Below are 26,778 nucleotides of genomic sequence, written 5' to 3' on the forward strand. Positions count from 1 at the left end.
TTCTGTATTTAATCTAAGAAGATGGACAGTATTAACAAAGGAGCCCCATTTTCAATTTTATTTTATATTTATCTGCTACAGAAATATTAGGAAATAATGTTTTCACTCTTGTTCTTTGTTATAATTAATTTTAAGCTAAATGTGATATTTGGGAATCATGCCGTATGGTTTTTTGTAACTTCCTGGAAACTTAAATTTAGTCAGTGCCATGTCTTAGATTTGCTCAGGTGTAGATGTTAACTTAAATTTCTAAGACTACTTCAGGTCAGAATGGAATGGTTGCCCTAGTGGGAAGGTGCAGAACTATGTAAAAGTTAAGTTTTATGTGACATGTTTCCACTCAGTGTAGATCAATTATTTTGTAATAAGGTTAGATTTTGAATTTTAGATTGATTTTAGGTTACGTGAAAGCTTTTAGGTCAACCTGAAGCATTTCTAAGTTGTCAAAATTATTATTATTGTTGTTATTATTTCTGGTAGAGCTGCTCTGGACAAGGCTACTGTGCTTCTGAGTATGTCTAAAGGTGGAAAGCGCAAAGACAGTGTGTGGGGCTCTGGAGGTGGGCAGCAGTCTGTTAACCACCTTGTTAAAGAGGTAACTACTGGGTATTGTCTTTAACTTAATATACATGTATTCCTCAGGGGAAGTAAACTATGCCCTCTATCTGGTATTTTTGTGGATAAAAATTAAGTTCTGTCTTAAAGCTATAAATGGAAAATTGGATAATCTTTGTGTATTTGGCTTTATTCCCTGGTGCTATAAATTATACAATAATTATATAATTATTATTAAATTTTTATGGCTTCCCTGACTAAAAAAAAAGACTGTGTTAAATTAAAAGAGCTCTCAAAAGAATGCTGTATTTGAACCTGAGAGGAATGCCTGAAGTATTTTCTTGTAGTAGTTAAAATTTTTCAAATACTGTCAACATAAGACTTTCTATTTTGTAGTTATTCAATAAATACATTTAAAAAAAATTTTATAGAGAAAGAGTATGAGACAGGGAGGAGGGCAGTGGGTCAGGGGGAGAGAAAGAATCTTAAGCAGGCTCTCTGCTCATCATAGAGCCCAATGCAGGGCTCGATCCATGACGCTAGGATCACAGTCTGAGCCGAAATCAAGAGTCAGATGCTCATCCTACTGAGCTGCCCAGGCACCCTAGTAACTACATTTTTATATGAGCAATTTGAAACTGGATACTCTTAGATCATAAGTTAGGAATTATGAACACTAGAGTAGATCAGAGTGGTCGATTTTTGTAAGGAAGTTCACTACTTGTGTGCATGCTTTAAAGTAATTGATTTATTTCATTAAAGCGCCAGATTTATTCTCTATGGATTTTTTTTTTTCTGGCAGTAATGTTCTATAACAAGAAACCAGAAAAAGTACTTAATATTACTTGCAGATTATTTTTTTTTTTAATTTTCTTTTTTTTAACGTTTATTTATTCTTGAGACAGAGAGAGACAGAGCATGAACGGGGGAGGGGCAGAGAGAGAGGGAGACACAGAATCGGAAGCAGGCTCCAGGCTCTGAGCCATCAGTCCAGAGCCTGACGCGGGGCTCGAACTCACAGACCGCGAGATCGTGACCCAGGCTGAAGTCGGACGCTCAACCGGCTGAGCCACCCAGGCGCCCCATTACTTGCAGATTATTAAGAAAATTAGAAGTCTTACAGTTCATGTACTTCTGACTTTTGAGTATAATCTTTTCATGTGACTATAGTTTTGATACTTAATCTTTTAATGATATGTGTACCTAGTTTGATTGTTAAGGAGCTTAAACTATAGATTTTTGACCAGTTTGCTTTTATATATCTTAGGATAGATAATGTCATGATTATAATATCTGATTTCAAAAAAAATTTCATGTGGTTAGGAAGATTGAGGTATAAAAACAGTCAAGATAACGGCATTTTGGCAAGAAAATGATATAAAATGCATCTAGATGGGAAAGGAAGAAGTAAAACTATCTCTATTCCCAGATGACATGATCTGTATACAGAAAATCTTAATGAATCCACAAAAAACAAAAAAACCCCAAACTGTCAACTAATAAATGAATCCAGCAAGATTATAGGATATAAGATTAATATACAGTATTCAGTTCTACTTCTGTACACTAGCAACGAATGATATGAAATTAGGAAAACAATTGCATTTAGAATAGAATAAAAAATATCAAAATACTTAGGACTAAATTTAACAAAAGAAGTGCAACTCTTATACACCAAAACTGCAAAACATTGTTGAAATAAATTAAAACTTAAAATAGATACCCAGATATCCTATGTTTATGGATTGGAAGACTTAATATTAAGATGATAACACTTAGGGTGCTTGCCTGGCTCAGTTGGAGGAGCTGCAACTCTTGATCTCAGGGTCGTGAGTTTGAGCCCCAAGTTAGGTGTAGAGATTACTAAAAAAATAATAAACTTAAAAAAAATGATGGTAATATTCCCCCAAAATTATTTTTTTGAGAAAGTGCCAAGCTGTTTTATGTGAATTATCTCAACGAAAAAATAGTCAAGATAGAAATGGAAATAGAACTACCAATATGAGTTTGAGGTTGACATTATTTGGGTATTCATTTATTTTTACATGGAAGGATGAGTTGGACAAAGAGGAATTTTAGAAATGTATATGTATGTATTTATAATTTATCATTCTCAAAAAATGCATGGAGCCTGATGGGAAACATTGAAATACTTCAAGTTCTATAACAAAGTTAAAAAACTGTAAGTGATATAATTTAAATAATAAATTTATTAATTTACAATTATAAAGTAAAAACACTTTATTCAAATGCCATGCTTTAAATATGTACTTTTTTTTTTTAATGTTTATTTTATTTCTGAGAGAGCACGAGGAGGGGAGGGGTAGAGAGAGAGGGAGACAGAGAATCTGAAGCAGTCTCCAGGTTCTGAGCTGTCAGCACAGAGCCCGATGCAGGGTTTGAACCCACGAACTGTGAGATCATGACCTGAGCAGGAGTCAGTCGTTTAACTGACTGAGCCACCCAGGCGCCCCTAAATATTTACTTTTCTAAAGCATGATAATAGATATTACTCAGTATGTATCAGTATCATCGGTATGTATTCTATTGATCAAATTTTACTTTACCCTTTATTAAATACATTGCAGAAGTTGGAAGTCAAAGATAACTTAAATGAGATTATTTAATTAAGTGAGCCAACATTCATTGAGTGTCCGCTAGGTGCAAAGGTGATTTTAACAGGCCATGTATAGGGTAGAACATTCTTGTTTGAAGTTCTTGTGCTGGAAAACTTTCCTCCTTTTCTTTGGAGCCATAGATGTTACTGTATTTGAACAAGAAAGTCAAGACTTGCCTCTTTAGTTACAACTAGAAACTGAATTCCAGATGAACATCTTAGATAATAGGTTTCAAATCCTATTTGAAGAGAAAAGAGAAGCTGTATGGATATTTTTGCCCTGTCTAGTAAAGCTCTATTATCATCATTTTTTGGCTTCCAGTGACTATTAAGGTCATCCTGATGGAAGTGAAAGTTTGTGACACTGTAAAAATATATTTTGAGACTTTCAGCCAGTGCCCTCTAGTGGTCTTTAAAATCCCTTGTTTTACAGTGAGCATTGAAGTATTATGGTCACAACTGAGGTTAAGTCTAGTCATAGATCTCAGTGATTATTAAGGCACACTGAAGCGCTGCATTTTCTTTATAATTATCAGCCCTGTAAAAATTGGGGATTTACTTTTTAATTATGAAAAAAATTTTGTTATGATAGTGTGTCAAGTCTGTATGTTCTTACACAGCTGTTGGTGACCTGCTATTTGAGAGTAAGTAAATCCTATAGGCAGAAAGCACAGTTTAAAAAAAAAAAAATTAGGAATTCTAATACATCTAAATTTTTAAATTTAATAGATTGATATGCTGCTGAAAGAGTATTTACTCTCTGGAGATATATCTGAAGCTGAACATTGCCTTAAGGAACTGGAAGTACCTCATTTTCACCATGAGCTTGTATATGAAGTAAGATTACTTTGACATTCCAAAGAGTTATTATTAAGTATTCCTTTTTGCACCACAGTGACTTAATGGTTCTTTAATAGTGTACATCTATTTTTATTCTTTTAAAAAATTTTAATGTTAAGGGAGAAAGTTGTTTTTAAATTTTTATAATGATTATAATTACGTATAAGACAAAAGGGATCTGATACATTTTAGGAGCAGTTTCTTATATAAATTTAAATGACCAAAAATTCATTCATTTATTCATTCATTCAATTTTTAGGCTATTGTAATGGTTTTAGAGTCAACTGGAGAAAGTGCATTTAAGATGATTTTGAATTTATTAAAATCTCTTTGGAAATCTTCTACCATTACTCTAGACCAAATGAAAAGAGTAAGTATAACATTATTTTGAACAATTTTTAGGCTTCTACCTTAAATGTATAATAATTGAATACATATTATGAATTGTCAATGAAATATTCTTTTAGGTATGTTAAATAGTATTGTGCCTATAGTTTTTTTTTTTTTTTTTAATGGTTGTGATTATGTTTGATTTCTTGGAAAGTAACACTTCATTGAGTTTTTTCCCTGTCTTTTTTAAAGATGTGATTGTTCTTCCTCAAGAGTTCTATTTTTAAGATATGATAGTTTTTATTTTGTATCTAGAGACAAACATGAACATGATCTTTTAACAAATATTCTTTAAAGTATTTAATTTATTCCTATTTAAGATATTGGTGAGGTGCTTACTTGCCTTATATTTTAAAAAGTGTACTAAATGTATACAGATGAAGAAATGTGTCCAGTATCTGATGTCCGCCTGAACTCTTTTAAGAGAAAAATTTTAAAGAAAACATTCTATGACAAATATTGTCTATACTTTTCAAAGATCAGATCTGACTTCAGTCTAATTTTACGAATGTTTGGTCTTTAAATGTCGTTTGATGACAGTGATGGGTCATATGGCATTATGTACTTTATATGGGCTAACAATTCTGTATATAATTTCATTGTTTTAGGGTTATGAGAGAATTTACAATGAAATTCCAGACATTAATTTGGATGTCCCACATTCATACTCTGTGCTTGAACGATTTGTAGAAGAATGTTTTCAGGCTGGAATCATTTCCAAACAACTCAGAGATCTTTGTCCTTCAAGGTATTTTATTACTTTTTTCCGCATAAAATATTGGCTGAGGTGCTTGGAAAGGCTAAGCTGATTTTCTGTCATTCCAGAAAAATTCTGGAATTCTGTCAGAAAAGTAATATCTCCCCTGAAGCCACTCAAGAGTGAAAATCATGAGTTTTGAGTTAATAGAAAAACTAGGGCAAAGCTTATTTTGCCCCCTTGTAAAATTTATACAGGGCTACTTCATGAAGCCCCTTTTCACTGGAAGGAAACTAATTTTGTGTCGTAGTTCTGTGTACCAGGCTCTGTTCTAAGTAGTTGAAATATTTCAGAGTAGATATTATCACCAATGAGATGAGAAAATTAAGGTTTAAGGAGATGTAATAGAAATTTTCTAAGTTCATACACAGTAGAGGCTAAGGATGAATCCAGACCTTTTCTGGCTTCCAAGATATAGGCTATTCCTTACTCCATGTAGCTTCCTTTTATTCCTTCATAGAATGGAGAATTGAGGCTAATTGGGTCTTATCTCATTAGAAAGTATATATGTGTGATTCTTTGGAGATACTGTATTTGTGCTACTAGAATCTAACTCTAGGAGTTGATGAATTTTTTTGTGGTTAAAATAAAGCTTATAATGTAAGTTTATAATAAATAGGTATAAATGTTAGTAATAGCTAAACTTGTGTATATCTGTTTTGTTTTTTTTTTAATGTTGTTTATTTTTGAGACAGAGACCAGGGGAGGAATAGAGAGAGAGGGAGACGGAGAATCCCAGGCAGGTTCTATGTAGTCAGCACACAACCCGACACGGGGCATGACCTCACAAACCATGAGATCCTGACCTGAGGCTACCTGGGTGGCCTGTGTGTGTCTGTTTTATGTAAATTTTAACTTTTTGTAATTTTTAAACTGAAAAAATTGCAAAGCTTTGTCTATTTTAAGTGCATTGTGAGAATTAAATCTCAGAAAAATAGTTCTTGGTAGTGTCTGTTGCTCTAGAAAGTTTAGAAGCTTTTGAGAGAAGAGGAGGAAGATACTGTTTAATGGCTTTGACAAAAATGTTTGCAAATATCCATCTCCAAAATCTCTCTCTGTGCTTGGGGATGGCATCATTTATGTGCCAAGTTGTATACATCAGTAAATACTGCCAATGTTGGCAAGGGTCCTTGCTACTTACTGCTTTGTTCTGCATCTCAATCTCCTTATATTTACAGTCTGAAGCCTGTATGTGCCAGAAAAAGTAGCTGATTTCCACTTAGACTTCGTGTGAAAAGGGGTCAACACCTTGGCACTGGCTTTTTAAGTTTTTCATCCTCTGTTCAGAAGTCTAAATGGTCATTTTTATTGTGGCTTTACCCTCAAGGATCAGTTGAGGGAGATACCTAAATTTTCACTGTATGCTATAGAACCTTGACTTTTTATCCTCTATCCATTAGCCTATTTGGGTGAAGTGCATACTTGTGTGTGGTGTTGAATGCTTGTGCATGTTGGTCTAGGGTCAGAAAATGAGGACTAATCCTGGACAACTCTGTTTTCCACTTACTGTTTTAGGCTGCTGGTCAAATATTTCTCCTGGGCTGTACATAGCTACTGTGTTTGGCTACATACAGCATAAGTGTGCTTACATTATAAAGCAAGACCTCTTGATTTTGAAATAGCAGGAATCCCGGGGCACCTGGGTGGCTCAGTCAGTGAAGCGTCTAACTCTTGAGTTTTGCTCAGGTCATGATGATCACACCGTTTGTGAGATTGAGCCCCATGTTGGGCTGTGTGCTGATAGCATGAATCCCATGCGTGGGATTCTCTTACTCTCTCAAAATAAATAAATAAACATAAAAAAAAAAAAAAAAGAAATAGCAAGAATCCCAAAATGGGGCATAGACAGGAATTAATTGGATTCTGATTTTTCCATGTTCAGGTTACGGCTTTTCTAGATTTGAGAAAAAGTTAAAACAAAATTTTTAACGTGGATATTTTCATAGGTTCTGTAGCTTTAATTTGCATAATTCCAAATCATGTTGGTGTCTCTTTGTCTCACTGCTTAGCTTTCAAATAATACTCAGAGAAGTAAATATTGAAGTTCCAAAAAGCATGTTTGCCTTATATTTTAACTTTTCTTTTACATGACTCCATTTGACAATGAACTTATTCAATAATTAAGCTCTTATTTAACTAAAAACTGCTTGGATTAACATTAACAGTTCATTTGATTTGCTACCTCCTAGGATACATAGCAAGAAAAGAGTCTTTTTTCAAAAGGATTAGAGGCATGCTCACTTTTTTTTTTAAACAGAACCCTTCAAAACCTAATGACTAACCAAAAGAACCCAAGATGTTTGTTTGTTTGTTTATAGATAGAATTGATCTCCATTTTCATGTTTGTGTTCTTTTCATTACAGGGGCAGAAAACGTTTTGTAAGTGAAGGAGATGGAGGTCGCCTTAAACCAGAGAGCTACTGAATATAAGAACTCTTACAGTCTTAGATGTTCTAAAATACATAAATATATCTGAATTGTAAGAGTTGTTAGCACAGGTTTTTTGTTTTGTTTTGTTTTTGAAGCACTTGTTTTGGGTACAAGGCATTTCTGAAATTTTATAAACTTACAATTTAAGGGGAATTTTTAAAGGAAGTGTTTTCTTTTTTCATTCTTTCGTATTTTTGTTTTTTTGAGGGTGTAAAGGAGGGACAGAAGAGTAACCACTTCTTAAGTGGAATATTCTCATAAGCTACCTTTTGTAAGTGCCATGTTTATGACCTAATCATTCCAAGTTTTGCATTGATGTCTGACTGCCACTCCTTTCTTTCAAGGACAGTGTTTTTGTAGTAAAATCACTGGTTTATACAAAGCTTTATTTAGGGGGTGAAGTTAAGCTGCTAAAACCCCATGTTGGCTGCTGCTGTTGGAATACTGTGCTTTGGGAGTAAAAAAAAAAAAAAAAAAAAAGTTATTTCTTTGTCTTAAAGAATTTTAAGAAAATGAGTTAGTCATAAGACTAACTAAGTCATTTTTCCAGGGAACATATTGATTGGTCTCAAAGACTAGACAAATAAATGGTGGCTGGAACATCTATTTTTCTACAAAACTGGAAAAATGAACCTGGTTCTAAAAGAATGTATGACAAAATAAAACATGTGAAGCAGTGTTGATTCTTCATTGGGAGTACATTTATTTTAGGTCTTTTTAAAAACTTTTATTTTACACAGCAAATTTTAAATCCTCTAAGGGAGCATATTTGAACCTAGTGAATTTAAACTTTGTTCTTTGCAAACTTTTAAATGAAAAGTACTTGGGGCACCTGGGTGGCTCAGTCTGTTAAGCATCCAACTTTGGCTCAGGTCATGATCTTATGGTTTGTGGGTTTGAGCCCCACATCAGGCTCTGTGCTGATAGTTCAAGAGCCTGGAGCCTACTTCAGATTCTGTGTCTCCCTCTCTCTCTGCTCCTCCCCTGCTCACGCTCTCTCTCAAAAAATAAACATTAAAAAAAATTTTAAATCAAAAGTACAATCGTAAATAAATTCTTTTAATATTATATGTGGGAAATGCACGCATACTTATTTTCTGATCTTATCTAAAGCTCAATGAAATTTCTAAAATTTCATCATTCTGAAATTCTGTTACCAGCTAATGTTTGTGTTACAGAAAATTCTTCAGTGACTCAAAAAGTTTTACATTTATCCAGTGTTTGAGAAAATAGTAGCTACCAATAAATAGCAGTTATCTAAAGAACGATTACATTTCTAACCTCTTTTGTAGAGCCTGATTACTCAGCAAGGCCTCAAGGTCCATGGTAATTTAAATGGTCTATTATTGATTGTAGCAACCAACCAAGAATTATATTCAGAATTTATAAAGGTATTAGGAATATGCCCATTGCAGGTTTAGAATTAAACCTTTTAGAATTAAAACTCCAAATTTAATGTTGATATTTATCCCATTGGCTCTTTCAAGTCTGTAGTTTTAATTGTGTGTTTGATACCTGGATGATAAAGGTAGCCAGGTAATTCTTAGCCCTTAAAGTCAGTATAATTAAAAACTTGGGACTGGGGCACCTAGGTGGCTCACTGTTAAGTGTCTGACTCGATTTCTGCTCAGGTAACACTCTTCATGTGGTTCGCGAGTTTGAGCCCTGCGTCAGGCTGCATGCTGACAGTGCGGTGCAGTGCAGAGCCTGCTTGGGATTCTCTCTCTCTCCCTCTCTGCTCCTCCCCTTTCGCACATTCTCTCTTAAAATAAATAAACTTCAAAACGTTTTATGAAAACAAAGCTCAGGGGACTACTGGATAAGTGAGGGTTTCAAATTTATTTAGTTTTGTCATTACTGGTAGAATCAGTTGGTTAGGCAAAATAGCCTTAAACATGAAACACAAAATTTGTAAAAGAGTTTTAAAGTTAGGTAATGTAAAAGCCCCAAAACGCTTTGTACAAGATTAGAATGTATCGTCAAATTCAGTTTTTAATAAACATGTAAAGATTTTGTGAACATAAGAGTTGCATTTAGTTACTTGTGCCTAAGAATTTTACCCGTAAGACTGATAGGAATGGTGAACAATAATTTACAGTTCTAAAAACTTGGGTAAAAAAAAAAAAAACCATAAAATTTGGGTTCAAAGTTTTTTTAATTGCTTATGTTCAATACAAACCACAGTGTCTAAATTCACAATACAAGTTTCATTAGTCTTGGGTATTTTTATATTTATAAGCACTATCAGTTTTATTAACACACACTGTTCTCAGCATACAGGTGCAAATTATTTTCTAGCTATTGTTAATACTAAGGGTATTCTGTAGAAGTGCTAAGTTATCATTCAGTGAGTTATTTGCTGTTGTTCCTTTTCTGCCATTTCTTGTTGGCGAATTGTATCCTGGGCTGCTTGCTGCATTTTCTCCAATTTTTCCAGAGTCAGAGATTTTAAGGGTAAAAGTTTGGGTTTACACAGCACCATTGTGGTTATATCTTCCACAGACAGCTGCCCTAAGTTTAAAAAGAGACAATTTGAGTGAGATGACCCAGTTGATTGGTAGTTTGGATTTGCAGCTAGAATGAAAGTCTAAAGACTTAATCCACTATCAACGAAAATCTTTTGTTTTCACAGTTACTTCAAATATATCAACATTTAATACTAGGGAGTTCACAAGGATGCCTTTTTGAACTTGGTACCTAAAATTCCAAGCTACCTATGAGACACACGACTCATTTTGTGTCAAATGTTTAATATGCAAAAAGATTCAGGAGAAATACATAGTGCATAAAAATACTTAATATTCATGTTAATACCATTCTTTTACTATATTAACTACTGAATGTTGAACTGTCAGCTTTTCTTAATGATTGCTTGACTTAGGTTTCTTTTTCCCCATTTCCAGACCATATTTAACATGGTGAATTACAGTACTAGTTTTTTCATTGAAAATTTCATATTGTAATTTGCAAATTTGAGTATAACATGATTCCTAGGTTGAACAATGCTTCATTTGTTATCCTTTTACTGGGGGGGGGGGGGGTAGCAGTGGATGAGTTCTTTATACTTGTAAAAGAGTGGATGGTAAATGTGGCATACAAGACACAAAATAGTTACAGATGTTTAGCTACTTAGCCTATGTGCCTACTACTTTTTAGGTACCTGTAATATTCTGTGACCTAAGTATTTGTAATTTAGATACCTTGTTTTGGAAGAACTTCCCGGAACATTGACTTCACTTCCGCCATATCTGAATTGTTGGATACAGCTAAGTTTTTTCCTTCAATGAGAAATCAATTGTTAACATTCAAGAATGAATTTCCAAAGCATATTGCTTGAGATATTTCCATTATACTTTAAGAAGTAAAATCACAATTCCTACAGAAAATGAACTACCCTTCCCTTGCATAATTTTCCTATTAATTTCCTAGGAGTCTTTTCATTGAAACAAGATTGAGAGTTAATGTAAGGATCTGGAGTGTGTCAATGTTCTTTAATCAGTGGAGGTGTTAATTTGGAAGGCTACATGTTCTATGTTTTTTTCCCTTGTAGTGAAAAATTGGTAGGGCTTCATTTATTTGGCATAATTACCTAATAGAGGCCAGCTGAGGAAAACCAAAAGCATTTTTGTGCAGCCATTTGGTTCACTGATAGCATCTCCCTGAAGGTGGATGGGGTAAAAAAATGTTACCATTTGGGAAGTGGGGTAAGGCAGGTAGTTAGGAAAAAGAGGAGGTAGTAGGTAAATATTTCCTAACGTTCCCACTTCTCAACAGCTAACAGCTGGCTTCTACTTTAATCCCTTTGCTATCATGACAAAAAGCATCCTAAGGAACAGTTATTGGCTATACCGGTCCTGTTTGTAAGGAGGCAACACAAACGGGTGAAACTGGCTCTTGAAGAACAGAAGTGAGGTATGCTTTCAGTTTACTACTTTCCTTTAATACAGAGATACTACATGCTAAAGTGCCAGCAAATACCTTTATCTTGAGTATTTTGTTAACATACCAGCATATATGCCATCTCTGGCTGATGGCATTTGTTTCCAGTGTTACATTCCAGATTACTGCTATGCTGTATATTCAAGGTGTTCCGGATTGTAATTTGTAGCATGATCCTTTTACAAACACAGATGCTTCTCTAGACAGACCCACCCATTTTGCGATATTTCACCATACTGATGCAACCTTACCATGTGCCTTTCACAACATTACCACAGAAGAAAGATTTATTATTTATAAAGTGGTGATGCTGGCGTGGTGCCTGCCTTTACCGCCCACTGCAAATTAGTTATCAAGTGAAGCTGCTTCTGGTCTGTTATTCCCACTCTACTACTAACTTTGACATTTGTAAAGAAAGCTTCCTATTCCATCCAAGCCTCTCCTTTCTCATTCAAATTTCCATTCTGGAACATCTCAAGTTCCTAAGGAACCTCTATACATTTTCCAGAACTTTGTCATCAAAGTTTAACCCCTACACTGCTCTGTTTGGGAGTGAAGATGAAATAGGGAATGGACCAGGAATGAAGTAGCAACTCCTCATTAAATGGAATGAGATAAATGCAATATGCAATTTCCTTAGAATGCACAACTTCTTCAGCCATATTCTTTTCTTGTTAGGCCTGCTGTGGTATCTAGTGATCATTTCCCTTTTTTCCCCTGGTTATGTTGAAAGCTAATAGCATTGCAGATCCCTGATTAGCCTGAATATGAACTATAAGCTATAATAAACAGCCTCTCCACTAAAATATCACAATGAACATGTTGAGTAAGCCCTTATTTGTTGCAAATCTGACATGATATGCAGCCAAAAGGGAGGATAAACATTATAGATGTTGATAAATGTGAAAAGAAATAACAGTAGCCAAGAGTTTTTGTATCACCAATTTTTTTTTTTTATCAGCAAAACAGTGGATGAATACTTACAATCATCAATGTTTTATAGAGTAGCAACTTCAGCTACTCAGAACTCAATCACAATCCTTTGCTCTCTCTAGTCTGTCCCTCTTTCACATCCAAAATCTGGCTGGAGGAAAACAATGAAACTTGGTGCTCTACTAAACCTTAGTTCTGTTTCACTAAGTTGCCATTGTTACTGCAAAGGGTGTGGGGCCAAAAGCCTGGTAGGGAGTGGGTTGGGTCTGGTGTGGGGAATATCAGTGCTGGCAGTAACTTGCCTGGGTGGAGTGTTGGCTTTACTAGGGTTGGCTATTGTTCTAGGCGCCCCCCCCCTTCCCCCCCCCCACTCCCCAGGCACTGGCAGGAGAGAAACAGGAAGGGAAGGGCTAAAATAAGCAAGGTGGTGGTTGGATGACCCTCACTGGCAAGGCTACAGTGTCTTGACAATCAACTGCCCAGGGAGTCCACAGTAGGAAGAAACATTTCTTTCCTTCACCTGCTAATGGCCAAACATGGGTGTTTTGTCTGGTGTAATGTGCCCTAAGGAGTTGTGGTTGCTTCTAAAGGTACTTTCTTATTATGATGAAGTAAGACAAATGGGTCAAAGAAGAAACATATCAGCTATGACAAATTCACATGTATCATACAAGTGCCATGTAATTCAACTCAATAAATATGTGTCTATAACGTGCAAAGCACTATTCTTTAGTGAACAAAACAGACAAAACCTCAAACCTTTTGGAGCTTACACTCTAGAGTAAGTAAATAATAGGATGCTATAAGGTAGTAAGTGCTATAGAAAATAAAGTTTAATGGGATGTAGGAGTGCTGAAGTGGGTACTGTAGTTGAAGTAGAAAAATGATCATGGATTCATGAAGCAAGTGAAAATCATGTGACATTTTGGTGTGTGTGTTAGATCTTTTGAAATTGCAAAAATAATCTAAAGCTGACAGTATCCAGAGTTAGAGAAGGTAGAGAGAAATGGGCATTCTCTGTTGGTGGGTGGGTTTCTTGGTACAGATTTTTTAGATATTTTGTAGTATCTATTAATATTTTGTATTATCTACTGAAGCTAAATATGCACATTTTCTTTGACCCAAGCATTCTAGAATGGGCCCTAAAGAAATAATGCACCGGTGTATAAAGACATAAGAATAAGAATGTTCATTAAAGCACTGCACTGAAGAGCAAAATGTTCAGCAATAGGTGAATCTAAATATTCAGCAATATATCAAAGGTTAAATAAATTCTGTAACAGCCATACAATGGACTACTATGCCAGATTTTAAAATGATACATTTGTCAAGGTATATTTTAAGAGAAAACACATTCAATTGCAGAAGTAAAATTCTTACACTAATGTAACCCAAACTTTTAATGCTTGGAGAATAGAATGTCAATAATTTTTTGAAGCTCTTGGTCTGGGTAATTGGAAAATAATCTACTTCCTTTCCCCCCGTAGTTTCTTTAGTTTGTAATTTGTCCCAGAGATAATGGTTTTGATGGATAGTACACTTCAAAGTCATAACAAAGTAAGCAAACCTGTCGTAGCCATTGAGCTGGATGCCTAAAATTAATGCAGAAGAACTTGGAGGGAAACCAAATCTGTCATGAAATATTTTACAAAGCTGTAGGCGGAGTTGAAAGACACTTAAGTCTAGGAAGGATTACTACTTTATATCAATCATACACATGTTGATAATATAAGTTAATTTTACAACTTGGACAAGTTAAAAATTTCTGGGGTGAGTTAATTTGATACTTGAACTAAACTGTGTATGGGACTGGACAAGAGCACTAAAATGTCCTGAACCCAGAGAATATATGTAAGTGGTCCTCAAATTTTATGCTTGCATTAACATGCAGAAATTTTTATTCCATTTACTCATTCATTCATTTATAGTTTGTTTATTTATTTATAGTTTATATTGAGAGAGAGAGAGAAAGAAAGCACACAGACGGGAGGGGAAGAGAGGAAGAGAGAGAGAATCCCAGCAGGCACTCCGCCATCAGGGCAGAGCCCACCAAGGGGCTTGAACTCACCAACTGTGAGATCATGACTGAGTGGAAATCAAGAGTTGGATGATTTGCTAACTAAGCCACCCAGGTGCCCTCAGATTTTTAAAAACTAGGTAGAAAAACTAAATACCCCTTTACACATTTCTAAATTGACAAATTTATTAAGTTCAAATAGTTCTAAAGACATAATTTCCAACATATTTAAAAATAACTGTTATATCAGTCTTTTATTTTTTCGTTTTATTTTTTGAAGTTTATTTATTTTGAGAGAGAGAGAGAGAGAGCACGTGGGGAAGGGGCAGAGTGGGGGAGAGAGAATCCCAAGCAGGGCTCAAACTCACAAATCAAGACATCATGACCTGAGCTGAAACCAAGAGTTGGACGCTTAACCAACTGAGCAACCCAGGTGCTCCATATCAGTCTTTTAAAAATATATCCAACGTAATCTCAATATCATAAAAACTTGACAGCTATTATCCTCCATTAGTAAAAAGAATGAAGAACTTACTTTTAAGTCAGAAAGTTTACATCTTTTTTCTCCCTAGACCTCTATTACCATTCCACTTAATTTTACTGTAATATATTTTCATGCTTAACCATATTTTAATGATTGATTATCCTACCATATTTCTCTACAAAAATGTTTACAAATGAAAAACTAAAATATTCTGGATTGAGTTATTACCATTAGTGAAAAATTGATCAAAATAAGTTATACATGGACAAAATAATTACTGAAGATAAAAAATAAAGTTAATGGCTGTATATCTATTAATAAGGACAGAGCTTTATTTTTTTTTTAATTTTTTTTTCAACGTTTATTTATTTTTGGGACAGAGAGAGACAGAGCATGAACGGGGGAAGGGCAAAGAGAGAGGGAGACACAGAATCGGAAACAGGCTCCAGGCTCTGAGCCATCAGCCCAGAGCCTGACGCGGGGCTCGAACTCACAGACCGCGAGACTGTGACCTGGCTGAAGTCGGACGCCCAACCGACTGTGCCACCCAGGCGCCCCAAGGACAGAGCTTTAAAAGTAAACACTGGACAGTGAAGACTGGAGTAGAAAGGATGTTCTTTTCGGGACAAGGGAATTTACTCTTTCAGAATGAAAAACAAATGTAACAAAAGAGGAATTTGGGATCATATGTTCCTATCCAAACACATTTTTCCTTTCAACAAACATACCAATGTCTCTAATGCCAGTCACAGCTACAGTGGATAATGCCAGGAGCTACAGTGGATAAGAACCTTTTGGGGGCGCCTGGGTGGCTCAGTTGGTTAAGTGTCTGACCCTTGATTTTGGCTTGGGTCACAGTCTCACAGTTGTGAGACTGAGCCCCACGTCAGGCTCCATGCTGAGTGTGGAGCCTGCTTAAGATTCTCTCTCTCTCTCTCTCTCTCTCTCCCGTCCCCCACTCGTCTTCTTGTCGAAATAAACATTAAAACATAATAAAAAATACGATAAAGCAAATCTATTTCATAATATAATTCAAGGTTGAGCAAATATGGGCAAGTTTTTAAGTTGGTGGCAAAGAGTAAAAACCTTTAAAATTATAGGGAATAGAAGCCCGGTGTACATAAGACTCTATCTTGAATTTTTGATGGAAGTGACAAATGGAAGTTGCCTAACCTAAGAAAATAAATGTACCTGAAATGTGTTTAGAAAAACATTTCTAAAGTATTTTCAGATTCTGGCCTAACTGCCAATCCTGTTTTCATATAAGAAACATAGGTCACCAACTGGTGGCCCTTGGTCCTATCTGGTTAAATGTTTTGCTGGCTTGCTAAATATTTAAAAAGTATTTGAGGGGCGCCTGGGTGGCGCAGTCGGTTGAGCGTCCGACTTCAGCCAGGTCACGATCTCACGGTCCGTGAGTTCAAGCCCCACATCGGGCTCTGGGCTGATGGCTCAGAGCCTGGAGCCTGTTTCCGATTCTGTGTCTCCCTCTCTCTCTGCCCCTCCCCCGTTCATGCTCTGTCTCTCTCTGTCCCAAAAATAAATAAAACGTTGAAAAAAAAAATAAAAAGTATTTGAAACTATGTTTAAAAATCACAAGATCTTCACATAAAGTCCAAATTTCAGCTCCTCTTGGCAAATCTGGCAACACTTCCCACATGGCAAAATTTGGCTAGGGCTGGAAAGTAATGTCCCAGATGAATGTGGAGACTTGTCTAGTCCCCCACTTCTGCCTATTGTTCCCTTTCCCTTACCATCCTCATTGCTATAGGCACTCGATGTCACAACTTCAATAGAATACACAAGAACCACTATAACACATTATATTCCAAATTGTCCTATTTTACCATTAATAGGTATTAAGAAACAAGATACAATCTTAGAGAACTGAGGGAGGTACCAGAAGCAATTTGTTTCTGTAAAGGACAATAGAGAATATTGTTTGGTGAATCTTTATTAGTTTAGATCTTTTTAAGTAAATTCAATCTGCCGAGTACAGGTTGTGGATGGAGTGGCAGGAATTGCAGGAAAAATATGAAAGATTTTGTTTTATTCAAGACTTATGATCGACTAACAGATGAATTTTCAAATGCATATTAGATTTCTGAATGTAAACTAACATGAAGGTGAAAGAGGGAGCCCCAAAAGAAGTGTTTTCTTTTTAGCAGACACAAAGTAGTAATGCTCATTCTCACTCGAGGGCTGCCCACATACTAGCAGAGTGCTTAGTTTGGATTGATAATGTTCATCTGGAGATGCCAAATAACATCATATGTCACGTATTTGGAAACTATAATAGTTCTACTGTGTTTGCTATCTGGCATCTGCTGGTAGGAAAATGTTGCAACATGTTCAATTTGGCTAATTAATTTAGACTCATGTGAATAAAATGTGCGGTGTTTAGCTTCTGAAATGTGCCTAGGCCTAAGAACAGGAACTGTTCTTCTTGGATGAACTTGGATGATGGTATACTTCACTAGCAGACACTACTATTAAGTTAATAGAAAATGACACATCCCACTCACACAAAATACCAGATGGCCAGCAGTTGCCTTGGTATCTGCTTTGATAACATCAAGATTCATCTGTATTTCAATTGCAGGGCCCACACATCTTTCATCAACAGTCCTCAGGGTGCCAGGAGTTGAAACTCATGAAACTATGCTGACATCAGTACACTGTTGCAGATTATGTTGCATCAGCTACAAGTGTAGGCAAAGTAGCAGCAATACTTTACTAAAGGTCGACAGCCGAGGACACTAGCACTTCCTCTCTACAGACAGGAGGATTGAATGCTAACTTCTTCTTTGTAGGACAGCATAGCAGGGTGTGTGTGCAGAGAAGTGGGATGCATTTAACTAGCCACTCATGCCACTGGTAGATGTAGTCACATTTGAGAAGACTTAATCATTAATCATGATTGGAGAAGTATGAATACTGTGAAGTATTCTGGGGAAAAAATGTTAAATGGAATCTAATCAAGCCTCTAGATCAGTTTCTGATTTACAAGAAATAAGAAAAAAGGAGACATTCAAGAAGACCTCTGCTCTGGACTCTTTAAAATGCCAACGTTGGGGCGCCTAGGTGGCTCAGTTGGTTAAGCGTCTGACTTTGGCTCAGGGCATGATCTCACGGTCCGTGAGTTCGAGCCCCACGTTGGGCTCCGTGCTGACAGCTCAGAGCCTGAGCCTGTTTCACATTCTGTGTCTCCCTCTCTCTCTGCTCCTCCCCTATTCACGCTCTGTCTCTGTCTCAAAGGTGAATAAACGTTAAAAAAAAATAGATAAATAAAATGCCAACATCACAGGAGAAAAAAAGGGGAGTTGTTCTCAATTAAGGCTAAAAGTTACAATACCCAAGCACAATACATAAACCTTGACTGGATTCTGAATTCTGTTGGAGGAGCAGGGGTAGAGATACACAAAATATTCTTAGGTCAAATGGGAGAATGTACATACAGACTAGATTTTAAATATTACAGAACAATTTCCTTTGTTGTGATAATGATACTGTGTTTTGCAGAACTTTATAATCCTTAGGGAAATACATTTTGGAAATTTTAGAGGTGCCTGCTAACAATAGGTCGGTAACCTATTTCGAAATAGTTCAACAACAATGAAAAAAGTGTGAGAAGGAATGAAATAAATATAGCAGAATTTAACAACTGTTGGATCTAGGTAAAGGGTATATGAATATTTATTGTATTTCCTTCAACTTTTTAATGTATGATTTCTGTTTTTCGAGGGAAGAAATCATGTTGGAAGGAATTCAGAGGGGAAGACTAGGAAAAGGTTGAGTAACAGGAACCACACTGAATTTGATAAACTAAAGCTGGCAGTGTCTTAGGTCCCCAGGACACCAAAAACATTCAATCTTTTAGGAAGTACTTACCAAAATAATATCATGTGCAGGATAATATGAAGGGCAGATGAATCTGATAAAAACCATTTTAGACATAAACACAGCAGTAAAGCTAAGAACGTAAGCTGCTGTTATATAAAATAGAGATTGTCCTAAAAGAAGTACAGAAAGTGCTAGGTAAGCGCAGAGGAAGTTGCTTCCTGTTGGAGAGAATCTGGAAACAAATCTCCAAGGGTAACTAGGACATTAATATACAGTCACAAAAGGTTAGTGCTTCAGTGATTAACCTTGGAAGAAACCAGAGTAGTTCATTTTGGTTAAAGCGTGAGTAGTAAGGTAGTAGAAAGAGATTAAATAATGAAGGTGGGTCTGCACCCTTGTTGAGAAAGTTCTCCTGGTCCTTTCCCCCCGCCCCCCCCCCCCCCCCCCCCCCCGCAACTTTAGGCATCCAACCCAGCATTACCAATCTGGCTGACAGTTCTTGACTTAAGCCTACAGAAGGAACTACACGAGTTAAGGTGTGACAACTTTTGGAAAGAACCATGTAAAAGTATTACGGTATTTTTAAGAATATTCACAAGCAGTAAATTGTTTAATAAAATGCAGACATGGAGGATTAGGACGGTATACCTCTACCCAGAACTGCAGTTAATGCTTATAAACCCACAAAAGAGGAGAAACAAAGAAAAGGAAGAAAATTCAAAATGTGAAGACAAGAGGTGGGAAAATAAGACTTAAGAGGTGTGGCCGCTGTGGTGGAGGACCACCTTTTTTCCTTTCTAGCCGGCAATGGAAAACGTTTTCCTCAAGCTCCACAATTCTCCGTCCTCCAAAGGTCGGGATGGAAGTACTCAATAGGAATTTAAGGGGGCGCGGTCAGGAGCTCCAGCGGCGGGAGTGAGGGGCTCCGCCCCGTAGCACGAGCCTAAGCCCCCGCCGGGCCCAGCTGGCTGCAGCTGGGTTAGAGAGGATGGTGGAGCGGCCTCGCCCGACAGGGAACCTCAGAGGGGCGGAGGTAGGGCGGGCCGCCGTCAGGCCAGCCCGGAAAGAAAACCTTCCTCCAGCGGAAGCGGCTGTGAGCTCCCCTCACCTCCCCGGCTCTCCGTCTCCCGCGGGACGTCTAGCTTGGGCCGTCTAACTTGGGCCGTCCTCACGGGACAGGGCAGATCGGATCCTCACCTCACTTGGCGGCTCCAGTGGAAATGGGCACTCCCTGGGGTGCCGGGGGCTATTCCCACCCTTCCGCCATGACCCCATTCAGAAGTGCCAAATGCAACTTCCGGGCGGGACAGGGATTTTCGGAACCCTAACCTTTTGTCCACCTAGGTAAGTGATTAGAGGTCCCAGCAAAATAAGGGCCAGGAAACCTGCTCCTTCCTCTCCCCCAACCCGGGCAGGCGGTTCCGAATATGAATTAAGTTGTCTAACCTGGGATGACTGGTCACCTTTGGTCCTTTTTCGGGCCTACTTACAGACGCCTCTCTTCCCAGACCGCCCGATTGTTGCCCAGGGCAACGGTGAGATTTGGACGAAGGGAAAACTACGTCACACTGGAGACGCGAGGCCAGGAAACTCCCTTTGCCATTAGCAGTTATGGCTGCCTTAGCGTCAACAGTCACTTCCGTTTGCGAGTTGTCACTCTACCCAGCCGGAGGCTTACTCTGTGGCCCGGCTTGCCAGCGGCGCCCAGTGGGTGGGAGAGAGGGCCTAGAGCAGCTGAGGAAAGGAAAAGGGCGGAGCGAGGGAAGCTGGCGCCAATGCCTCACTCCGATTGGACAGCGTCGTTGGCGCCAGTGCCTCACTGTGATTGGGTAGTGTCGATTGCCCTGGCCCCGCCTGTTTTTCTCCCAGCAAGTGACGGGCCTGAGCCGGAGGGGTGGGGCGGGGCGGTAGGAGCGAGAGTGTGTGGAGGGGCAGGCGGGGCGGGGCGAGTGGGGGAGGGGCGGGCGGGGGGCGGCGGTTGGGCAGCGTCGCTTCTAAGGAGGAGGAGGAAGGAGGGCGAGCGAAGAGGATGGCGGAGTTGGGGCTCCTGACGGTAACCCGGGGCTGCTGAGGCGGGAGGGCGTTTGTCGGTCGGTTCTTCCTGCCTTCCTTCTTACCCGTCGGGCGGTCCGGTGGCTGTCGGTAGAGGGAGGCCCCGCGCGCCCTGAGGGGCTAGAGCCGGCGGGGCCGGGGCGAGGCCCGAGGGGCTGGGGCCCTGGGAGGCGCCGCGGCCGCCGCCGCTTTCCTGGGTGCTGTCGCAGGGAGGGCTGGGCCCTCGGAGCCGGCTCTTGTGCGGGGCCCCGCAGCTGGGCGCCGAGACCGAGCCGGTCGGCTCTGACAGCGGCCGGGGCTGGGCCTGCGGTGGTGGCGGGCGGCCGGGGCAGCGCCCGGGCGAGGGCGAGCCGGCGCGAGGGCGCGGGGCCGGGGGCGCCCGGTGGACTGCCCGGCTCCACTCTGCTCCCCGGGCACCTGGCCCAGGCTGCTTGGGCGCCCCGTGGGCGTCCGGGGGCTGTTAGTCGTTGGTGGGGGGCCCTGGCGCAGCGCTGGTGGTGCGGGGTGGGGTATTTCCTCGCCCCCTACTCAAAGCCCACCACTCTCTCCCCGTCTTCTTTCGGTGAAGAGTGGTGAGTTGGCTTTGGGTATGTTGCCTGGTGAGGCGAGTTGTAGGCATCCAAGACCGCCCTGTTGGACTTGCCTGGTGGCAACCTCTTTCCGCCGTAGCTTTTAGGGATAGAGGAAAAGTACTCTTATCTCCTCCTCTCTTCCCCCCCCCCCCCCCCCCCCCCCGCTCTTAACGCCGAAGGCTTCTGGGCCAAAAGGTTTTTCCCCAGCCCCTCAGTATCCATTGTTTTGTACCTTCCCCCTCCCCCGCCCCATGCCTAGGTAGAAGAATGACTTCAAACCATTAATTGCCCCCTCCCCCCTTTTTTAAATCAGTAGAGGTTTTGTGTTATTGTGTTTGTATGGATTTACAAACAGGTGGAATGAATACCGATTTGGGAGTTGGAAAGATGCTTTTGTGTGAGTTTTTAAGCTTTCAGTACTTACAGTTGGTGGGTGATTTGATTTTGTCTGTTGCTTTGTATCATAATGGGGGTGATGAGAATAAAAGAGGAAGCGATGTTTTGCAACCTACCCAAAGAAATGTTTTTTAAGTCTCTGGGGATGCTGAAGCAAAATTGGGTTGCAGACGTGTACTGTATAGTATTCGCTTCCATCATGATAACTACCAACAGTCTCTCTCTAAGCTTTCACTTGTGCAATTTTGTACACTTCTTCATAAATGTCAGCTTCTAGTATCTACTCGGCGCAATTCCTGGATCTAAAATTTCTTGTTTGTCAGAATTCTAGGGCATACTTGTGTATCCAAGCATTTTTGTATTTATTTGAATGCAGCGTTAACAAATTGTCTTATTTAAAGACGTCAGTTTATTAGTGTACTAATTTCTACCCTCATCGATGCCATAGCCCTTATAACTGTTAACATTATTTGAAGAAACTTAGCTCTTGGGTACAATTTGTAACATTAAGTAAGCTTACATTTATACTTTGAGTTTACCAAATGTTGATGTTTTTCTGTGTGACAGTGACAAGAATTTTTAGGAATAACATGTATATGACCCTTCCCTACCTATGGCATTTCTACTGAATAGGATAAATCTTTTAAGTATTTATTTGGACATAAGGTACACTACGAAACTTGTTAATTATGAATATACATTTGAAAAATAGCTCTTAGACAAGTAAATAAAGGCTTTAAGATTTGTAACTTTCAAATGGCTTAAATATATAAAGCTAACAAACTATTTTTGAAATGCTAGTTTTGAGGGATCGATCTGGCCTATTTCTAAGATTACTACTGTAATCTTGTGTTTTAGTTTTTGAAGAAACAACTACGTTTATTGTAGGTTGGCATTTGTTTAGTGATCTCATTGTTAATACAGTTTTCAAGTGTTTTTCTCTTGTTTTAAATTGTTACGGATTAAAGAGTGATAGTAAGAGATACATTAATAGCTTGCAGCTGGGTTTTTTAAAAGTTTTAAAATGATATTCAGAAAGTTGATTAGAGCTGTGTTATAATTGTAGCCAGACTCCTACAATTTGTGAACTTTGTGTCAGAAATTTGAAACATTTCACTTTTCAAAAGGAACACCAAAATTACACATTCTTGTGTTATATTTGCTGGAATTATGCCTTTTAAGTTTTACTATTTCTTTAGTGACTTGGGACAGGACTTGTCCCATGTTTAGAGAAATATAAATTGGAATTCTATGTGGAATACTCCCAAAGATGCCTCCTGAATAGCTTCTGATATATACTATATATATATATATATATATATATATATATATATATATATATATATATATGTATTTTTTTTAAGTTTATTTTTTTAATAATCTTTACACCCAGCGTGGGGCTTGAACTCACAAACCCAGGATCAGGAATCACATGCTTTTGTGACTGAGCCAACCAGGCACCCCTCTGTTGGTGCATTTTTTGACTTGCCTTACCCATGTGGGGAAAAGTAAATAAAATTGAATTTCTTTGTTATACAGGCAGTCATACTTGTTTTGAAAATATGCTGGATTATCAATATTTGTTGTGTAATTTAATATTTCTGTAAATTTGTGTTCTTTAAACAATTTATAGATTTTTTTCTAGTAAGATATTTAAATATAAAAATGACTGTTATGGTTTTGATGTAAAATATACCTGAACCTGTATTTGCAGATAAAAGGATGAATATTTTTTGGAGGTTGAAAGAATATATCTTTAGAATTCAGTTTACTATATTCATGTATCATTTATGTACTATTCATGTATGAAAACATAAAATCTATGCTTATAACCAAAAAAAACAAAACAAGACCAGCTATTCCTCCCTCCCCCCCACCCCACCAAAAAACAAAACAAAACAACACAGTAAAACCACCAAACAGGTTGACCTACAAATCCTTCAGTGAGTTCTGAGGTTTATATTTTGGCCTAGGTGGAAGTGTTCTTGAATTAGTTTATAAAGTATCAGGAGAGGAAATTTAGATATAGAATAAACACTTTGACTTTTCCTAAAAAGACTAATAGAGAATTGATAAATATTTTGTTGTAGATAAATTAGATAGAAATAAGCTGTAATTTAGCAGAAGGATACATTAAGTATTTTCACATGGTGCTTGAGAAATTAGTACTGCAAATATTAAATTAGTTTCTGTTTTTGCTTATTGTTTGACTTACACTTCATGCATTACATATTATGCATTGGCATATTATAATTTAAAGTTAAATCTTTCATAGACTAAATTATTAAAAATTGCTATCCCTGTCTTCTGAATTTTGTTTTATTTACTGGTTATACCATGTCAAAGTGATGCCATATAAATCTTTCTGAACATTTTTTCTCCGATAATGTAACAGTTAAAATTTTGTAATTTTGTAGCTCTCTTGTTTACATGGACTTTTAAAATCTGAAAAATTTCTAAGTCACAAGGTGACCTATGGAATGCTTGAACTTTTTATAGAGTGTTCTGAAATGTAATTGCAGTCAGTGCAGGTTGAAAGGAACACACATAAGTGGGAAAAGCTGATTTATGTTCTAAAATATGTAATTGCATTATTTTTGAGGTAAACAAACTTTCATTCTTTGGTATTTTCCCCTGGTTCCCAACTTTTTTAGTACAGGATCTTTAATTCTGCAAATCAAAGTTCTAACACATGAAAAGAATATTCTAATTACAAAGAGCTCTTTAGCTTTTGAAATGTTGGTAACATGGGCTTTCTCCAAAGTATGAAGTTTCCATTATCAAGATTTAAAAGAACTAATTAGATTTCACATGATAAATCTCATTCCTCTTCTTTAAAGATCAGAACTGATTGCAAAAAGTAGTTCATGCTGTAAAAGGTAAGGGTTCTTTTATCGGAAAGAATGAACATACTGCTTGAAGTTAAAACATTAAAGGAGACCTTAAAAGTGAGTATAATTGGTCCCTATGTGAAATGAACCTGAAAGACTTTTTATGAAGTATTTTGGCCTGTCTTCTAATGTTTATAGCATGGTGAGCGCTCACAGTTTAAGCACTTTATTTGCCCTCAAATACTATTTGTAAATCCTACAATTTTAATTAATTAATTTCACAACTTACAAAGATAAATCTTTTTTTCTTTTGGTTTTTCAAATACTTTGGAGGTAAAGTGGAAATTACCTGTTTTGACACTGATGAAATTAACTCCAAATTCTAGATATTATCAGTTAAATTTGCACTTTCTGAGTTTTAGGTTTTGTGTTGTATAACACTCCTTCCTGCTTTCAGGGACTTTCACAGTTTTGTAAATAGTCTTTAACTTTAAAATTTTGTTCTATAAATATTTCTTACTATGAGCTTGATATTCATAATGTCATAGACTTTCTAATGAGTGCCATGTATGTCCCAGACTCTGAGGATACATAGTTAAATATACTATGTTTCCTGCTTTTAGTAAGTTCACAGTTTGTTGTATGAACTGTACAAGTCAGTAGTTAATTGCTTTACAATGTGACAAGTGCTTTGATAGCGGTATATGCTGGAGAACTGAGCTGAGTTAAGGCACAGAATGCATGTGTAACCAGCAATGCTTGCTGGAAGATAGGACTTGAACTTAACTCTTGAGGGCTAAGTAGGATAGGTAGTGGATAGAAAAGCGTAGATGTTAGACATGGTAAGGTCCATTTGGAGAATTGCAGGTGAATAGCAATTTGGATTCTATGTAAGACCTAGTATTTTAGGTGATCGAGTAGGCATTCATTAAAGCCTGTACTTTTAGAGATTGTTATTTCTTGTGTTCCTAATTTAGTTTGGGTCTTGGACTGTGGATCTGCATGAATGTTAGGGATCTGCTTCAAATTATTATTTAAAGCTTTTAACTAAGTACTTTTCATTAATATTTTAATTAAATACAGGAAGAACATATCAGCCTGATGTGGAATAATCTCCCAGGTTTAGAACTTGAATAGTTGTGTTTCAGAATCACATTTAAGTATCTTTTCTCAGCATTTATGCATCATGTTAAAAGTAATATTTATGAGCCTTCTTAGAACTCATGGTAAGTTTCTACTGTGCATTTAAAGTTATTCTTCTGGGGGAGCCTGGCTGGCTCAGTTGTAAGAGCATATGAGTTTTGATCTCAGGGTTGTGAGTTCGAGCCCCACGTTGGGTACAGAGATTACAAAAGTAAATAAACTTAAAAAAATAAAATTGACTCTTCTGAAAACATTAAAAGTCATTTTCTTCCATACTTATTTCAAAGTGCCACTCTTTCCTTTAGGTAAGTCAGACTGTATAATCAGCAGTTATGTCCTGGTAGAAGTCTTTGTATGGCTTATTTGAATTAAAAATTCTCTGAACTTGAATATTAATAATTTTTCCTGTAGTATGATTTAATACTCCTTTGAGGGCTTTTTTTTTTTTTTTTTGCCATTCCAAACTCTGTTCCCTCCAGAGTGCCATAGTTTCTCATTTTAAAACATTCTCATACTGTTTTTTGTTGTTGCTTTTGATCCTTCCACTTGTGTTTTTTGTTTTGTTTTGTCTTATTTATTTTTAAGAGAGACAGAGAGCATGAGTTTGTGGGAATGGGGAGCAGAGAGAGAGACAGAATCTGAAGCAGGCTCCATGCTGTCACTGGAGAGCCTGATCTGGAACTTGAACTCACGAACCTTGAGATCTTGACCTGAGCCGAAGTCAGATGCTTAACCCAACTGAGCCACCCAGGAACCCCTCCAGTTATTTTCATTATTCAAACTTGAGAAATTCCTTTGTAAAATTTTCACATTTTAGCAATTACATTATAAATTTTATATCCTCACATTTATCTCAAGGTTATTTATTAGGAAACTAAAACTTTCTGGTATCATCTCCTTGGATACAACCCCAAACATTCTTTACCTGGTGAACCTTAATCCCCCTTCTGGCCTCAATATCATGTCGTTTGGGAGGTCT

At 37.6% G+C, this 26,778-nt stretch overlaps 3 protein-coding genes across 11 annotated transcripts in view; 2 read left to right on the forward strand and 1 right to left on the reverse strand.

Annotated features, from left to right (window-relative positions):
• The window catches only part of PDCD4 (programmed cell death 4), a 28,710-nt gene extending 20,431 nt beyond the window's left edge, over nucleotides 1-8,279 (forward strand). For 2 of the 3 annotated variants that reach the window (XM_045040665.1, XM_011287560.4), the window contains 5 exons: nucleotides 481-595; nucleotides 3,902-4,009; nucleotides 4,272-4,382; nucleotides 5,011-5,150; nucleotides 7,523-8,279. In XM_045040665.1, coding sequence (XP_044896600.1) covers nucleotides 481-595; nucleotides 3,902-4,009; nucleotides 4,272-4,382; nucleotides 5,011-5,150; nucleotides 7,523-7,583 — 535 coding nt within the window. In that variant the 3' untranslated portion in view covers nucleotides 7,584-8,279. The remainder of the gene's footprint in view (nucleotides 1-480; nucleotides 596-3,901; nucleotides 4,010-4,271; nucleotides 4,383-5,010; nucleotides 5,151-7,522) is intronic. The other variant, XM_045040664.1, reaches the window with a different exon arrangement.
• Nucleotides 8,280-9,725: 1,446 nt separating this feature from the next.
• On the reverse strand, nucleotides 9,726-21,109 carry BBIP1 (BBSome interacting protein 1). Of its 4 annotated transcripts, XM_045040669.1 has the most exons (4): nucleotides 20,252-20,384; nucleotides 18,854-18,896; nucleotides 10,790-10,867; nucleotides 9,726-10,100 (listed from the first exon to the last, which is right to left on the reverse strand). In XM_045040669.1, exons 3-4 carry the CDS (start codon nucleotides 10,833-10,835, stop codon nucleotides 9,934-9,936), a joined length of 213 nt encoding a protein of 70 aa, XP_044896604.1. In that variant the 5' UTR covers nucleotides 10,836-10,867; nucleotides 18,854-18,896; nucleotides 20,252-20,384; the 3' UTR covers nucleotides 9,726-9,933. The 4 variants fall into 4 exon arrangements, with proteins under 4 accessions (XP_044896604.1, XP_044896603.1, XP_044896602.1 ...); XM_045040668.1 differs by lacking the exons at nucleotides 18,854-18,896; nucleotides 20,252-20,384 and adding an exon at nucleotides 20,923-21,109; XM_045040667.1 differs by lacking the exon at nucleotides 18,854-18,896 and having other exon boundaries at nucleotides 20,252-20,390.
• The window catches only part of SHOC2 (SHOC2 leucine rich repeat scaffold protein), a 109,423-nt gene continuing 102,655 nt past the window's right edge, over nucleotides 20,011-26,778 (forward strand). The window contains exon 1 of one of the 4 annotated variants that reach the window (XM_019813811.3): nucleotides 20,011-20,149. The gene's annotated coding sequence lies outside the window, so the exon portion shown is untranslated. Of the gene's footprint in view, nucleotides 20,150-20,762; nucleotides 20,859-26,778 lie in introns of those variants that run through there. The other 3 variants (XM_006938171.5, XM_023240914.2, XM_023240915.2) reach the window with 3 other exon arrangements.

This window comes from Felis catus, chromosome D2, assembly GCF_018350175.1.
Source record: "Felis catus isolate Fca126 chromosome D2, F.catus_Fca126_mat1.0, whole genome shotgun sequence".
NCBI classification, from domain to species: Eukaryota; Metazoa; Chordata; class Mammalia; order Carnivora; family Felidae; genus Felis; species Felis catus.

Excerpts from the sequence above, each read along its gene's own strand:
- BBIP1 (XM_045040668.1), bottom strand. The coding sequence starts at position 10,835 with ATGGCGGAAGTGAAGTCAATGTTCCGGGAAGTTCTTCCAAAACAAG. Across the intron at positions 10,101-10,789 it reads GGAAGTTCTTCCAAAACAAG|GGCAGCTGTCTGTGGAAGAT; the intron begins GTATCTAAATTA and ends TTTTAAACTTAG.